This window comes from Thalia democratica, chromosome 5 (assembly GCF_965202585.1).
Source record: "Thalia democratica chromosome 5, ktThaDemo2.hap1.1, whole genome shotgun sequence".
NCBI lineage: Eukaryota > Metazoa > Chordata > Thaliacea > Salpida > Salpidae > Thalia > Thalia democratica.
The window spans coordinates 13591456-13609225 of NC_139169.1; the positions used below are offsets into that span (position 1 = coordinate 13591456).

Genomic DNA, 17770 nt, shown 5'->3' on the forward strand with positions numbered 1-17770 from the left:
TTTAAATATGCACACAAAACTGCACTTTTGTTTGTAACATGGACAATATATTAAGTTGGTTTTGGCACTGATATACAAACATTGCACATTTAATGGCAGCAGAGCTTTTTTTTGGTGTTAACAATGCTTATATTACAGCCATACATACACTTTTAACAAAACGATTAATACATGTATTTTGAGTAGACTCCCCCCGTTAGAATTTGTTTCAAAATTTGATTATCATAAGGTTCAGTTTAAAATTTCAACAAGGCATATTCTACTTACATTGGGTGGATAGTTTGAGATACATTATATGTATTTAGATATAACTGTAACTTTTTAAGAAAATGGTTAAACCCATAAAAACTTAAATAAATGTTTTACTGTTCATTTTGGTTAAAACCTTTTATGGACAAAAAGTACACATTTAAGGGCAAAAAATAACCCTTAAAAAACTCAATTCTTAACTAAGTTTTAAGACAAGAAAGTTATAAACTGATCTGGTTTGCAAAGTTAAAGCAATACATACATGTGTATTTTGAAAACAATTTGTTTGCAGTTAAAGTATACACTTCGGCAACTCAAGAAAATTTGGACTTTAATGTATATAAAAAAAGCTTTGTTTTTAATTTAATCGGCCTTGAAATTTTAAACAGTTACCCTTCTTCACTATGTTGAATTTAATCCCCCTACATTTAATTTGCTTGTGAAGATTTTTATATGTATGAGGGAATATTAACTATTTAGGCAAAGCTATTTAATTTTTGAATGCTCTAAATGTTTGAATGCATTCTAGCAGTTTAAGGGAGCCTACATTTTATTTTAAACATCTTACACATCATTACCTTGAATTGTTAGGGCTGGAGCCACTGTTGGGCGACAAACTGGGATTATTCAGCGCTGAAAACCTGTTCACATCCAAAATTGTCGTCAATTTGTCATCAGATAATAAAAAAGAAATAATAACAACGTGTGTGCAGTGAGCTTTCGTGGTATTCAAAAAATTACAATTATTCAAATGATAGTTTTATTAAACATTCACTGTGTATTAAATGAGCAACGAAATCGAAATATTTGTGACAATTAACAAAAAATGTGTGTGAAAATTTCAGCTATGTGCGAATTAAATTGTTTTTAAAATTTTGTGCTTATTGTGTGCTCGATACAGTGTAATTGTTTAAACTTTGTTATTGTTTATCTACATACTTGATTGTCGAAAGCTCACTGAACAAATAACTTAAATAAAAGAAACAAATTAAAAACAACTCAAAATTTTGAATTAACAAGTCACAAACTAATTGAAGAATTTATGAATATTAAAAGTTTCTATTATTATTAAAGCCACCCGAAAAAAGCTAAGCTTTTTGTAACACACTAAAAAATCAAGTCCTACAAAAAAATTAACACAATTTAGACACCATAAAAAATTTTCAACCCTTAAAAATAACTTTTAAAAAGTTTATGTTTCATATTTATTTAAACCTCAAAATATTTTTCCCCAAAAAAAAGTTTTCTTACCCCATTTATTAAAAGTAAAAAGTTTTTAATTCCCCCAAAAAAAATTAACTATTGATTTAACTCCACACTGCAATCATTCCAACTATAAACATTCCAACTAACAACAAACCTGTTTGACAGCGATTTTGTTGACGCGGGATGTGGCTGGTTGTCCATGAGAGCCGAGAACTTGTTCATGGTGTGGGTCATGTTGCTGTTGCTCTTGTCCTTGCCCCTGGAAGAGTTGCTGTCTGTTGACGCGTTCTTCGTCATCGAACCGCTCTGTTGTTTGATTTTATTTTTAATAATTTATTTTAATCTTTAATTTTCATTTTATAGGATTTCAATATATTTTCAAGTCTCAGAATTTTATCAACTCATCATTGTTTCATATGAGTACCAATACAATTATCATCAAAGACTTGAAATATATTTATGTTTTTTGGAACGTATGCAGATAGTATAAGTTTAAACGTATTATCAAAACACTACCTTGTTGCTGTTGGTCCACGTCTTTCTACTTGGTCCCAACCTGACGTTTTGTCCCTGAGAAGTTGACGAGTTGTTGCCGAAATTCCTCATTCTGCTCGGGTCGTACCTATCAATATAAGCAAGTAATTCCACTGTTCTTACTTTAAATTAAACTTGTATTATCCTCAGAAAAAATTTAATGAAGGAAAATGTAAGTAAATGAAACTTGTTTGTTTAAAATTTAATTTGTTACACAACCTAAAAAAATGTTAAGCAATTAGTTATTACACTGGGGTAATCTTTCTCGCCATACAAGAGTATGAGCAGTACAATTCATTGTTTCAACAATTTTTTTTACAACTCTCTGCGGAGAAATTAAATAAACGAAATATTCATCTTACCCATTGCCTTTTTCTTGGTTGGTTCGTCCCCACGCGTTTTGTTTACTCCTATATCTATTTATTTGTACAAAACGCACTTTTTAGTATGAGTTATAAAAAAATCAAAAAAAAGTTAAAACTTTCTAGAAATAAAACTTTTAACAGTTAAAAACAAAAAATTTCAAACATTTTAATTCATCAAACATTTTACATCTTTATCTGACCAGGCGCCTGTAAAAAGCATTAGAAACACCAAGCAATAAAATTTATATTAATTTTTAATTATATTCAATTAATTAAATAATACCTGGGAGTCTTCTGCACGGTGTTCCACTCATTGGTTTCTTTCTTGTCGTTTTGGTTGCTGTTGTACCTGCCGCCTCCTCTCGACGACTGCCTTCCGCCGCCGTAGTTGCTCCTAGGGTCGCGGTAGTCTCGGGAGGTCTGATATTTTATTAAACATCGTTTTTTTAACTTTAATTTCGTACGGCTAATACAATGTTTAGTCTAATTTGTTTGAAATTTTAAACACCTTATCAGGCGTTTAACACATTCATAAGGCCCTGTATGAGTTTGTTAGTAGAAGACTAATGATTAAAATACTTATTATTCGTCTCACGAGCTTGCATGTTTTTATACTAGCATGACTCTAAGCTTTTCTTTCAGACAAGGGCTTTTTTAACTTTTTTTATAAAAAAAATCAAACTAACAGATTTGCTGTTTCTGTTGTATCCCATCGACGTGTTCTGCTTGGCCAACTGTTCCTTCTCATGGTCCCTGTGGACTTCGTTCAGCTTCTTCGGTCCCGCGTCCTTCTTTTTCTTGTCGACCCAGTTGTGCCTCGTCCTCAGATCTATCAAGTCCTGGAACATGAACCTGGAAAAATAAAAAGCTTTTTTATTTAATGTTCAGAAAAAAACTGTAAATACCATACGTTTGTGAGGTGTATGCCAGGGTTTCCTAAACTTTTTTTCATGAGGCCCCCTTTAAATTAAAGATTAACTATGGGCCCCCTCCAACAAGGTTACTAAAAAAACTACCATTAAAAACACCTTAGAGTTTTTTTTGCTCTTTATCATCAACTCCAGAATGTCTAGTGTAAGTTTTAAATTATGGCCCCCTAATTTTCTGTAATCATAACCATCAGCTAAAACTTAAACTGTTTTAGATTATCCTTCAAACTAAATTAATTTGCAATACAAACTGCTTCTTACCTGATTCTGCTGGTTTTGAACATTTTCCCTTGCACTCCGGCCCTGAACTTGTTGAACAAGTTGTCGAAGAAGTCCTTGGTGGATTTCAACTGAAATTTGTGTTCAAAAAGCTTGAAATCAAAAAAAAAAGAAGAAAAAGTTAAATTCGTCGTTGTGTTAATTAATAAATTAATTTAAGTAACTGGATTAATAACTTAATGGAGAACAGAGCTCTTCTTGTACTTATATTAATTATTCCACATGTTTTATACCATGTGTACTAAAACTTGAAATCATTACAAGACTAAAAAAAAGAATTTTAAACAGTATTAAAATAATCAATAAACATCAAAAACCTTCTTTCTTTGTTCTTCCATGTCGGCACGGTTGCCATTTTGGTATATCTGAATAATTTATTATTAATTAATTTAAAAATTATTTATCAGAGTACATATGTATACGTACAATTAAAAAACTATTCAATTTTTAGCTATGTTACAGCAATAAACAAACCATTTAATTTTTAATCTTATCATCAACCAAACACCCTCAGTTATAACAGCAAACGCAACACACAAACCCTCTTAATCCAATTTAATCAGACTTGCAAAACTAAATTTTTTATTCAATCTAAATACCCTCTAGTTTTTTTGTTTTTTGTCATAATGACATATTAAATACTTTTTATTCCGTGATTTAAAGTCACTAACAAAAACCCTTATATTTTTAACAAACCCTCCTGTTCTCCATCTGATCGCCCACGGTGCTGACCAGCTTGCACATCGTCTCGTAGTGCTCGTCCGTTCCCGCTTCGAACAGCTGCGTGATGCACTGCTTCATGATGTTCTCCGTCAGCATCCTCTGCTTGAACAGCTCTCCGATGAACTTGATGTTTCCCGTCATCCTCTTCCTGAACGTCTGCATCTTGTTTCCCCTCTCCTCCGCCATCTCTTTTTTCTTGTCCTGAACGTTTTGTTTCAAATTTAACAACTAGTCAATGTTCTTTTTAATAAATTGAATTAATTAATAATGAATTAATAATTAATAAAAAATTAATAAATTGAAAATGTTTGTAGGCCTTAATTTGACGGCGATTAATTAACTTAGCATAAAACTATTAAGCTATCGACGACATATCAAAGTTTATAAATTATTTACAAATAACAACTTTATCTGTTTATTAAAAGGACTAGTAGGTCATTTCACGTGGCCATAGCTTAAATACAGTCTTATTTAAATTAATAACTAAGCTACCATCGAAATGTTAGATTTTTGTTTATCTATATACTCATTTTACCTCATTATTTTCAATAGCAATTTTTTCGTCGAACTCTCTGAGATTGTCGTGCAATTTCATTGTGTATTCGAACTCGTGTTGACACCTTTTAATATTAATTTTTTATAAGTACAAACATAATGAGACAACTTTATTTTTAACTAGCTTATATGAGAAAGTGCTTAAAAAAACTCACTTCTTATCAAAGTTTTTTTTTAAGCTTTAAAAATTTATAACTACAAAAGTTGTTTTATTAAATATTTTTATTGCCTGTGGTTGGTGAATACGTGTAGGACTCAACTTCAACTTAATATATTTTACAATAAATGCTTTAAATATCAGACGCAAATTGATAGTTCAAAAACTAAAGTCGACAAGCGCAACCATATAAGACTTGATGAGGCAAATTTAACAAAACAAACTTTGTGAGGATTTTCTTTCTGAATTCGGAGTTGGCTTGCGTTTGCTTTTTCCTGCCGAAGCTGATGTGGTGGCACATCCTGGAGTAAGTTTCCGCGAAAACCGACTCGTCCAGCGCCTGTGAGTTGAAATCAAGCTTTTGATTATTTAAATTAATTATTTTTAATCTAAGTTGAGTTTACTTTGGTTGTCCAACGCCTGTAAAATTAAACTTCGGTTACCAGAAAACAAGAGGACTTGATGAACTATGATTACAACTTGAGTGGAATTTTTATTTTAAATATTTTATTCAACCTTTTGCAAAAACTTATACAATGCCTAAAATATTTTATTGTATAACTAGATTTACTAAATTTTTTGGTAAATGTTTTTTTTGTATTAAACATTGTAAAACATTTTGAAACGCCTGATTTAAATTTAGGTTTTGTAAACAAAATTGTAATTGGTAAATTTAAGCTAAAAAATTTGATTGTCGAGAAAAATGCAATAGTTAGACCAAAGTTAAACCAAAGTTTAAAAAATTATACACTTACTTAGCAAAATGGAGAATCTTGTTTGAGATTCAAATTATCACATGAAAGTATGGACAAACTTTTTCAAAGATGAGGCTGATGGTGACTTCCATTTTCTCCTCATTGTCCAGTTCAATGCCGTCCACCTGCTTCATCAGTTCGTCGAATTTTTGCGGCGCCAACTTGTTCAACACCGAACGAATCTCCCTTTGCACGAGCTGAACGAAAATTAATAATTTAAATAAGCAAACTACAACTTGTTCAATACCGAACGAATCTCCCTTTGAACGAGCTGAATAAAAATTAAAAATTTATCAAAGTAAACTACAACTTGTTCAATACCGAACGAATCTCCCTTTGAACGAGCTGAATAAAAAATAAAAATTTATCCAAGTTAACTACAACTTGTTCAATACCGAACGAATCTCCCTTTGCACGAGCTGAACGAAAATTAATAATTAAATTAATTGTGTAAAATCGCAACTTGTTCAATACCGAACGAATTGCCCTTTGAACTAGCTGAATAAAAATTAAAAATTTAAATTGAATTTTTATTGACTAATATCCTTGTGCCTAACATTTTCACTGCAGGGTTTTGATAAAACCGCTACAAACACCTAATTTACTTTTTTAATTTGTGTCTTTATAGTAGCTTTAAAATAAATAGAAAAAGCTTCATAATAATTGAAATAGGAGCTGATTTAAAAAAAAAAAAACAGAACAAATTCGAACCGTAGATAAACCACATAACTATTAAATTACTTTCACATAAAAGCTATAATTAAAAAAAATCGAACCTCGAGTTCGGAGTGGTCCTTCTTGGATTTGAGCTGGTAGGCGTCTGCGGTCCTCTCCAGCTTGGGCTGGTTGTGGCCCCTGTCCTTGAAGTTGAAGGACCTGTTGTTGCTTTTAGGTTGGTTCCTCCTGTCGTTTCTACCACCCTGGTACCTTCCGTGGTGTCCGTGGCCCGGTCGTGGCTGTTTGATTGAAGCGTTTTTAATTAATTGTTTTTTTGTAATTGATTGGTTATTTAAATAGAAGGAACTGGTGTGCATGCTTAAAAAATGCTTGTTTTTTAACTAACTTTTTATTATAATTCTATTAAATTATATGAAAAATAAAATTAACTATAGATTTTTTTAACTATAAAATTTTAAATAAAACCACTAAAATTGTTTCAATTATATGCGGAACACAGCAAATCTAACACCTCTAATTACAAATAATTTGAAATACACCAATCTTCCTTTGGAACACATAGTGGAACACAAACAGAAGATCGATGTATTTCACATCAATTAGTAAACTCACCCCTCTCATGTTGGGCCCGCCGTGGTTTTGGAATGGAGGGCTGAAGGGGTCGTCGGGGTTGTTGTAGCCGCCTCGGTGGAATCCTCCGGGTCCGTTCTGTTGTCATGACAACTCGGTTTATACGGGGTCCGCACATACGGTGATGGTTGGTTTTAAGAAACATTAAAAAAATGTCAATGGTACTTTTTGTATTTTAAATATACGGAAGGTTGATTTTCATAGGTTTAATCTTTATTTCTTATGAGATGAATTAATAGGGGCTATTAATAAATGTTTATCTTATTACATCTTAATGTTGAAGTAAAAATTTGCTATGATAGCTGGGTTTTTTAAGTTGTTTTATTTTAGGGAAATCTTGTAAATTTTCTTTTAATCAAAAAATAGGTTTGTGTCAGTAGAATTATTTTTTTTTTTTTGAGTTTTTAAAGTTTGATTAAACAGGTGATTGGGTGTACTTTTTTCTACTACTTTAAAGTTATGCAACTCAATGTTACTTTCTCTTTCGTGGTTCTTTTTTTATAGGATATCAAGAACTATATGTTACTTCAGTCATCAGATTTTATGGTTAAAAAATTTTATACTATACCTCAACCAAAACATCTACTAATTGTAATTAAGTTTGCTTTTGTAACATCATTTTTAGACTAGTACCTTTAATTTCAAACAAGCTAAAAATGTATTTAAGTTAAGATTAATTATAGTTTGACTTTTTTTAAAACTTATTTAAATTAAAATGTATTAGTTACAAAAGCATAACTTAATTAAAAAACCCACAACCATACTACAATTACAATTGAAATTAAATTAGTACAAAATTCTACCAAAAAAATAGTTATTTATGACTTTAAATTTTTTTTATTATGTTAAAAATTTTATCAGTGTAAAAATTTATTTCAGAAGCAGTATCTAATTAAACGCATTTGAACGTAAATTATCATTTAATTGTACTTGTAAGTCGCAAATACATTAAAGCATTAATATCAAAAAACTATTAAAATAATAATTAATTGGTAGTATAAAAAACAAAAAACAGTGTTCAATTGGCATTTCAATCAATGTACTAACCCTCCTGTTATTTTCCGACCCGGCGATGATCTCCGGCGGTATTTTCACGTCGATTCCCATGGGCTTCTTCATGGAGAGGGCGTTGTTGCGCATGTTCCACAGGAAATTCCTGCTGTACACCTTCGTCTGCGCCTCCTCTGGAACGATCTTCACCACTGTGGGTTCTGTTGGGAAATATGGTGAGGTTGGAAAATTGTTTTTTGAAATTTTTGGTCTGGATTGTTGGTTTAAATTTTTTCTATACTATTGTACTCAGACTTTGTACTTTTTGTGGTGTTAGAAACATATATTTCAGTTTCAACAGAAACAGTAATAAAGTTTTTCAAAACTGACCAAGATATTTGTGAATTTTTTGATTTTAATGTTGCCAACATGGCAATCTATATTATTTTTTATGAAAAAGTAAGTTTGACAGCCGAGTCGTGGAAAAACTTAAAAAAGTAAATAAATAAAAAGACCATCGTTGTCAGAGACAATTTCTCCTTCCTCCAAATCATTGTCTGTAGCATTTGAAGGATCCTTATTTTCGTCATTACCTGAATCTTGTGATGGTTCTTCTACTGATTTGGCCGGCTTCTCTACTGGTTTCTATTGAAATTATTTATTTATTACAAAAATACTTATACAGTTACTACTTACAAAACGTTAGTTTTTATCTAATATCTTTAAGCCTTTTAACTTAATCATAAACAACTATTAACCCTATCTTTTGGAAGAAAATGATGTCGCTCTCCCTTACGCTTCTGTTCAGAAAAGCAGCAATAAATCAAAAACTTTATTAATTTAATGGTGTTTATCATCTATTCACAATGCTGCATAGTTGTTAATTGTGTTTTATAGAAAACTCAACCAACAGATCTAATTAATAAAAGCTGTTATCCCAACAAAATTTTAAGAACTTTCTATCTAAAAGACTTCAGTCTCTTAATTCCCTATACTTGTACTACTATCACAGCCGTCTCAGACAATTTCTTTATTAGTTTAACACAAAGGTAATTAAATATAAGAACTAATAACAAATTTATCATAAATTACCTCTTCTACTTTGGGTTCTTCAGCTACTACAGGCACCTCCTTTTCCTGTTCTCTGACCTGTTCAGGTTCAGGAACTTTCACGGGCTCCTCAGGAACTTTTACCTCTGCAGGTATATCTGCTGGTTCCTGTGGGGTTTTAACCACTACGGGTTCGGGTTCTGCTGGTTTTTCTGCTTCGACTGGTTCTGGAGCGCTGGGCTCAGTAGTCTGTTTGGTGACAACATTTAATTTAATTTACAAAACTGCTAACTATGACTCCACTTTACATTACTGTGTATTTAAAGCTCTAACAAGAAATGTTAAAAAAAATTCATATTATCAACCTTTGAATAAATTCCAACGTATTGTTGGTATTGTTTAAAAAAGCGGTGAAGGTAAACTTCAAAAAAAAAATTATGTTAACATTTATCGACATAAATGGTTTTCTAAACTTTATAACATTTATATTTATTCTTTAATGAAATTTTATTTATTTTTAGATATGTTTTTAATTAACATTTATCAAGTTTATAAAAAGTGAAAGTAAATTAAACTTAGTACAAACCTCAGCGGGTGTGGGGTCAACTTCCATAGGAGTTACTTCCACCTCTTCCTTGGGTGTTTCTTCCACCACTTCAGCAGGAACATCCTCTTTTACAGGTTCCGCTTCAGCTGGAACGACTTTCTCCTCTGCGAGAGCTGTTTTCTCATCAGCCGACGATGCGGGAATCGGCTTCAGGTTTTCTTGCGAGGATTTCGAAGAACTTTCCGTCGGTTGATCGTTGATCTGAGTATTGTTTAGTTAAGAAGTTTAAACATCATCTGATTCATTTTTATTACTTTGCTTCCAATAGCTTAAGTAAACAGGTGGTAATTTTTTTGTTTTAAAATCAATAAAATACTATAGAAAGCCCAGCGAAATTAAACATTATTTATTTACTTAACCTTTACAGACTCAAATATTTAAACTTATTGAACATTTGTAAGCCTTTGAGAGAGCTTATATTTTATTCATATACTTAAAGTTAATTATAAACTTATTATACTAACCTCAACTTTGTCAAGTCCTTCAGCGAGATCTGCAACCTCGTCTTTTTCTTCCGTCGCATCTTTCTCCACCACTGAAGGTTGTTCTTCAACTTTGGGCTCTTCTTTGGCCGGGGGTGCTTCAGTTACTACTGGCGGCGGTACTTCTTCTGTTTGCTCGGGTTCATCGGGAACCTTTGGTGCTTCTTCGGCAGCTTTTTCAGCAGCGTTGGCTGCAGCCAACTGTTAATAAAAAAGATTTTTAAGCACAATTTCAATTAATTTCATTTGTATGAAAGAATATGCAATGCATTCAAGTATTAAAATAGCTCATCATTCTGATTTTATCTGTGGAGGTAGTCAACCAGGTTTTTAGTCCCCTTCCGTGTACTTAATTTTTAAAATAGTATTATTTTGCTGAGATAAGTTTATTTCTTAAAACTTGAGTGTCATAACGTTAGTTTATCCTAACTTAAAAATTACGTTTTAATACTATATTGTACCTGAAGTTTACTTTTACCTGAATTTTAAATAGCTAGTCTGAAAATAAAACACCTTATACCTTGCTTAATTATTCAAATAATTTTTGTTAAAACTAAATACCAATTGTTTTATTAGTTTGATATATATACTTTGTTTTGCTTTTTCTGTTCTTCTTTTCTTCTTCTCTGTGCTTCGTTCTTTTTCTTTTGCCTCTGAGCTTTACTTACCATACTAATAAATATATTTTAGCACTTTTCTATTCTGAAAATGTTCAAAATGTTTTTAAATTTCAATTACATGGGCAAACCACACTAAATAAAATTGCTTCAGCTAAATGTGTCTATCTACCAATGAAAAAATTGACAAAAAACAACATCAAAAAACACACAACAACATTTAAACAAGTACAAGCTCTGCTCATAAGAATTATTTTTAAGCAAAGCAGTAATAACAATGATGTAATTTTAGTGTTTTAAAATATAATTAAGCTTTTACAACTTTGCTAGAATGTTAAAGCATTAAAACCTAATTAAGAAGCAATAAAATTTTTGTGATTCAATAAAAGTTAGGCCTAAATTAGATAATTTATTATGAATCTTTTACTATTTTTAAAGCAATAATTAGAAAACTTCAAATTGCGTTAATTTAAGAAGAAAGTTATTCAAATAATTTATCATACAACTTAAAGTGAGTGTTTTATCAACAATTCACATAAAAACTTAGCTATACTTTAGATTGTGCAAGAATTTTTTAAATACCCATAATTAATTGAAAATAAAACAATTAAAAACACATCATTTTTTTATTTTATAAATATATGCATAAATAAAGCTAAGCAAACCGAATCATTAGAAAGGCTTTTCACAAATTAAGACATTTAAACTTTAAACTTTTGTTAGATTTTGAACTAATATACACTTATTAACTGAATGTAAAAACCAGGTTTTTCAAAATGATTATCATAACAATAACTTTAAGCCTGTATAAATCTTATTGTTAACAACATTGTTATTAATTTTTTGTTATTATAACTATTTATATTTAAATAGTAGTACTCATTTAGTATTTTCAAGCTGTGCAATATAGATACAACCTATAAATGAATTTAATTAGTTTTAATCAAATTTAAAAAAGAACTTTACAAAACTTAAAGAAACTTACATAACTTAGAGAAAATTATAAACTTTGAAGCTTTTATCATATCTTGAAGCTACATCCGTTTTAGTTTTTGGCTTTGTTAAACACTTGCTGTTTAACATAATTTAATCGGAAATAACAAATTTACAATACATTACTCATTAAACAGTTTTTATTATAATTTTATTTGTTAAATTAATTATTATTTTTTTACTTATTTATATATATATATATATATATAGATAGTTAAGGAGATGATAACTTCATTTGAGTAAGCTGTTCTTGAGTGACTTGATTTATTTTGTTTCAGTTTAGTATTACGGTTTATGAAGACATTTATAATATTATCAGATATAGGTTGACTCGATTTAAAATATTTACTCAACTACACTACCTAGTGGTCAAAAATTAATTTAGTAAAATGTTTTTTTTTTCTTTTTACCTTATATGTTTACCAATAATAGGCTAAATTATTTCTAGATTGTACTTATATTACACTGCCTTTGATAAAATTAGCAAAATATAATCATTTAACGCTTGTTAGATTTTACTATTATTTGTGATAACCATTCCGAAAAGCTTAATCAATCCTGAGCTTTAATATTAACAACTTTAGCACCAAATCAAAATTCTAATAATATTTTTGAGTTCAAAGTCTTATAACATATCAAATTAAATGTCATGATGTGAATTTTCTTCCAACGATAAGTAGCTTGTTGTCATTTCAACTCAGCAGAGGTGGTGTCGTTACAACTGAGAGGCATGTCAAATCTCCAGCGACGACTTTTCTCCTGTTCTTAACTTCTTCACACGACTTTTTTACGCAGCGACACTTTTTAACATTTGAAAGTTTAATCTTTTAATTGTCGAGCCTTCCAGCTTCAAAATTTTGGATTTCAAAATCAAAAACTCACTTGAAGTACTTTAGGCTGTTTAACAAAAATAGATCTATTTAAACTTTAAATTTCCACAGAGATGTTGTTTGTGGGTCATTGAAAAATGTCTTTGCAGTAGAAAAGTTTTTCGATTCAAATACATAATTGAGTGATAAAACAAAAATGAATGAAACTGTCATATGCTGAAGAAGTTAGAATGTTAAAAAGTGCCGCTGGAAAAATTGCAGCTTCTTATTGTGGTGACACCTACGTTCGGACAATACAAAACATTCGTGTTAATGAGTGTAGAATTAAAAATTAGAGAAATCATTCAAAACGTAAGGAAAGTCAAAAATTTTGTTGTGAGGCAAAAAGTTATGTTAATGAGTTTATTTTTTTTAAGTCTTTGATTTGATTTTATTTTCAAATTACAATTCATGCTTTGTCAAATATTTTGTTGCAGATTTTAATTTAATAAAATTGTTTAAAATGGTACAGTAAAACAAGTCAGAGTTCCACAACCCGAATAGACTTGCCTTAGTTTTAAAAACTATTAATTTTAGTTTTTTTTTTTGAAAACTTCATACAAGATCTTCTTGAGAATTTTACTGTGAGTATGCAATCATCATGCAAGTTTGAGATTAAGAATTATCATGAAAAAAACTTTGTTGAACTACGATTAAAGGCTAATATTTGTTAAAAAAGTATTTTCTTTTAGCCCATTGACCAATCAGGGTTGCCGCTTGTTTTTCCAAAATTTATTTTTAGTTTTTATAAGTACACATTATGGGTCTATTCTTAGTTAAAACTTAAGTTTAAGGTAAGAAACTGTATTAAATAGTAAAAAAAACATTGAAAATATACTGTTAAGCTACTTTAAATATGTTTTTTAATAAAAAAAATTTTGATGATGAAAAAAATTTCTTATTTATATTATAGATTTTTGATTCAAATTGAAATTTCACTACTTAACATGTGAAAATTGTTAAAACTCCAGGTTTTTCCAGGTTTTTTTAGACTAAATTTTCAAAATTACAAGTTTTTCTAGGATTCCAGGTAAAGTGGCAACCCTGAACTATTAAATAAATTTTAACTATTTTTCAAGTTTATATTTATTGATTTTTTAATTTACAGGTTGCAGAACACTGACTTGGTTACAACTAACAATTATTAAGAAAATTTGAAAAATCCCAAATCTAATTCTAAACAAACAAGTAAACTGTCACCATGCCAACAAAACCTCACCTTTTTCTGCTGGGGAGCCTCCATTTTAGGGGTCTTGGGGTCAGCAACTACCTTACTACCCATGCTGGGAGAAGGGACGTCCCCTACGCTGGACCTGGCCGCGTTGGTTACCATAGCTTTGAACTGCTGGGAGATATCAGACCCCTGGTAATTTAAATTCTGAACTCTTATTTTGTTCAATATTAACTTGTGAATTTTCATATTGTTTAATTTGATTTAAGTTGAAAATTTTGTTCATTTATATGTTATTAAAAAAATAGAGTTATTAATTATTTGAGAGTTAATTTAATGTTACAGTTTAACTTAAATGTAAAACCCAGCCCTGTTTATTTTATTTAAACTCAATGTTTTAAATTATCATTTAACGTTTCTTTATTTTTTAACTACCATTTACTTTTCATTCAAACTTATTTTTAAATAAAATATGATTTTTGTTTTAAATTGTCTTTAAACAAATGTTTGGTCTGGATTTTTCTAATGTTTTTGATTATTTTTTCTAACTCACTTTCTTTTCAGGTTTTCCCTCAGTCTTGCCACTGTTAGCAGTGGCCGCAGGCTTGTCAATAACAACAATCTCGCTCGTGGCTGGATCCTTAATTACCAGCGGCTTCTTTTCCCTTTTTGTGGGCTGAAAGTTTACATGAACACTTACTTTATGTGTCTTAAGTTTGAAAAAATTGTAATACATAACTTTTGTCTTTCATATTTAATTGTGTATTGATAACAATTTAATTTGTGATTTATCTATACATCTTTATTTTTTTTATTTTAACTGTCTGTATAAGCGCGTATGATCATTGGTTGTGTGATATGTATATGAAAATCAGCAAGAAAAAAAGAAATTAAAAACAACATAGAAAGAAAGTTTAAGCATATATAAAAAGAAAAACCAGATATCAGATAAAGAAAAACAATCAAAATCAGTAAACAACACAAATCTTTTGTCAATTTTTCCTAGCCTGATTTTCCTTTACTCAGATCAATTGTTTGGCCAGTACCTTAAACTAAATTTTTTAATGATTTCATCTTTTATACTTAATTTCAATGATCTTATTATTTATACTTAAAATTTAATGAAAGCTAAAAATAAATTCTCACTAATTTTACTTTTATTGCCTTTCTTTATTTAACTTCTTCTAACTTGATTTCAACCAAAAAAAATGTATTTAAGCACTTTGCATTTATCTATTTTTAAAATACTTAAGACTATAGTAAATAAACATCTACTCTTTAAAGTTATATGGAAAACTAAGCAGTTTTTTATTTTCAATCAAGTCACTACAGAAATCTACTACAGAACATATTAGACTTTACTATTTTTATATTAGATAGGCCAGAATTTTAATAATAACACCAAAATTTAAGTTGATAACTACTTCACTAAAAATTGCAATAACCAAGGCAGCATCACCAATAACAGCCAGTCTGAAACTTTAAGCTTTTTAATTATTATTCAAACTTCAATGTGTGAACTACAAGATCAACAATTTCATTGAAGTTTAAAAAGGATCAGTTAATTTTGAACTAACTTAAACAGCTCAAGTTGTTATCAACTACTCCAAACTATTTGTGTCAGAGTAAGAAACACTATCTTTTTTATTATTGTACCTAATATATTACCTTAACTATATTACTGTCATCGTGTTTCTTCTTATTCAATTCTTGTGGCGGTGCAAAAATGGGTATGGCCGCACTTTTATTTGCAGGAGATTTGCCACAGAAACGTGGACTGATCAACGGCTTCTGGTTGGAAGAAATGAGTCTCCACGAGGGTGGGTAGTGGCAAGGATGCAAGTGCTGGTGTCGGTAGGCCATGACGTGGGAAGGACAAGGTTTGACAATCTGCACGTAAGTGAGCGGCTGCTGATGGCACCTCATTATGGGGATGCAGACCTTTGAGTCTTGGCAGGCTGTTTGCTGGGTAAGAAACAAACAAGAGAAAAATATTTAGATTTGACATTAAAACATAAATTGGGCATCAAACGAAAAGTGTGCATATAAGAAAAACAAAGTGGGTTGTAGCAAGAAGAGGACAAAACAATAACAAAATAAAATCATACAAAATAAAGTGTGCTTGTGTGAATAGTGATAGTCGAATAATATTACTATATAATTTTAGTTATTTATTCAATTATTATAAATAAAAACAAACTTTGGGCTGTTGTTCAGCTACCGGCTGTTGGGGTTGCATTGGAGCAGCCTGGTAAGGATTTTGATTATACACTTGAGGGTTCACTGTATAAATAACTTATTATAAACACTATGATAAGAAACAATTTTTTTAATATCAAATGAAAAAACACATTTTAAAACTACATATGACAGTAAAAAAATTATAAAAATTTAAAAAATATATACAAATAAAAAAACTTACTACAGTACATGCCTTGAGGAGCTTGGTAAGCAGGGTACTTCTGTAAAAAAGTTTTAGTTATATTATAAATGTTACTTTAAGTTATATTAAACTTATAAATTTTCAAAGGAAATTTAACAGACATAGGGGGGTCCAATGTTTTGTTCAGAAAAGTTAACAACGGCTTTTAATTTATAAACCACAAGTATAAAGACTTTTAATTTTTTAAATAATAAAAAGTAGCAGGTAGCTCAATTATTCTAAAAACAGGACTAAAAAAGTGATTTACCATATATGCCCTCAATGTGTAACACATTTTATTTCTTATATCATTTAAGGCCACAGGTGTTTAAACATTTTAGATAAGTTAACATCTGCCACCACTTAGTTCTTAACAATAAAATATAAAATACTTTTTTTAGTATAAAGAAATTTGGAACCTATTACACCCTCCAATTTAATTTATAGGTGTTAACCATAAAATATAATTTGCTTTCTTCCGTATAATAAAATTGAACCCTCCAATTTGAAATTTGAAAGGTGATAAAAAGCTACTTGTAGCTAGTAATGTAAAAAAGTGAAAACTTTTTTTTTATGTTTTGGAAGTCATTGATCTTAATTTTACACTAGATTTAAGTTTGTTTATACAGCAAGTTTAAATAAACAAATCAAGACCTTAACAGTAAATTATATTAAGTGTATATTTAAATGCATCTCTAACCGGTACGTATTGTTGAGTATAAGGATTGAACTGCTGCACGACAGTCTGTTGAGGCTGAAATAATAAAAATATCATTAACTATTATTTTTTTAATTATTATCACACAAACAGCATTATAACAACATTATATTTGCTACTTACTTGTACTTTTAAAGTTTAAATTTCAAATATAATAATCAATGTTAAATACTCCTAAAAAAATTGTTTTGCCCTGTACGGCTCTTTACTCATAATAAAGTTCTTATCCAATTAATATAAAATCTTATAAATAAACCAAATTTATATAACTATTATTTATTAACTACCTGAAAAGGTCTGTAAAAATTGCCCTGAACCTGTCTGTTCTGTCTCATCTGCTGAGGGATGAACTCCCCACCCCCCTGCTGCTGTGGAACGGGGTGGCCAGGCTGCGGTGACCTGCCGTAAGCACCAGTGTAAGGGGAGCTGGCCCTGGGAGAGTTTGTGACCTGGGACAACATTATAATAAGACTGAATATATTAACTTAAATGTCTTACATAGAATGAAAACTCTTGCTGATACTTATTTAATAATTTTAATTTGAAACTTCTACCTAAAATTATCAAAAATGAAACATTTTCTTTTGATGAGTATATAAATAAACAAACATTCTGTTGAAACTGCTGGTACCTAGGACCTTGTGGCTGCTGCGGGTGACCCTGGTAGCCCTGACTTGGGACAGGCCGCGGCTGCGTACCTTGCTGTTGACTTTGAGGGTAACTTTGAGCTTGGTATTGTTGGTTGATGTTGAAACTTTTACTCATAATAAATATGTCAGTTACAATAAAAA

General features: G+C 30.2%; 1 protein-coding gene across 4 annotated transcripts in view; it reads right to left on the reverse strand.

The window, feature by feature from the left end:
• LOC145835347 (eukaryotic translation initiation factor 4 gamma 3-like) overlaps positions 1–17770 on the reverse strand; it is a 30242-nt gene extending 12472 nt beyond the window's left edge. Inside the window, exons 1-26 of one of the 4 annotated variants that reach the window (XM_082942899.1) lie at positions 17589–17770; positions 17267–17428; positions 16962–17015; positions 16262–16301; positions 16040–16122; positions 14393–14515; positions 13888–14031; positions 10172–10390; positions 9687–9908; positions 9143–9349; positions 8809–8850; positions 8566–8695; positions 8108–8271; positions 7043–7138; positions 6529–6708; positions 5812–5949; positions 5222–5337; positions 4821–4905; positions 4259–4486; positions 3880–3927; positions 3545–3633; positions 3041–3206; positions 2638–2774; positions 1972–2077; positions 1610–1761; positions 828–890 (exon numbers count right to left, since the gene is read on the reverse strand). In XM_082942899.1, coding sequence (XP_082799025.1) covers positions 828–890; positions 1610–1761; positions 1972–2077; positions 2638–2774; positions 3041–3206; positions 3545–3633; positions 3880–3927; positions 4259–4486; positions 4821–4905; positions 5222–5337; positions 5812–5949; positions 6529–6708; positions 7043–7138; positions 8108–8271; positions 8566–8695; positions 8809–8850; positions 9143–9349; positions 9687–9908; positions 10172–10390; positions 13888–14031; positions 14393–14515; positions 16040–16122; positions 16262–16301; positions 16962–17015; positions 17267–17428; positions 17589–17744 — 3350 coding nt within the window. In that variant the 5' untranslated portion in view covers positions 17745–17770. The remainder of the gene's footprint in view (positions 1–827; positions 891–1609; positions 1762–1971; positions 2078–2637; positions 2775–3040; positions 3207–3544; positions 3634–3879; positions 3928–4258; positions 4487–4820; positions 4906–5221; positions 5338–5811; positions 5950–6528; positions 6709–7042; positions 7139–8107; positions 8272–8565; positions 8696–8808; positions 8851–9142; positions 9350–9686; positions 9909–10171; positions 10391–13887; positions 14032–14392; positions 14516–16039; positions 16123–16261; positions 16302–16961; positions 17016–17266; positions 17429–17588) is intronic. The other 3 variants (XM_082942901.1, XM_082942903.1, XM_082942902.1) reach the window with 3 other exon arrangements.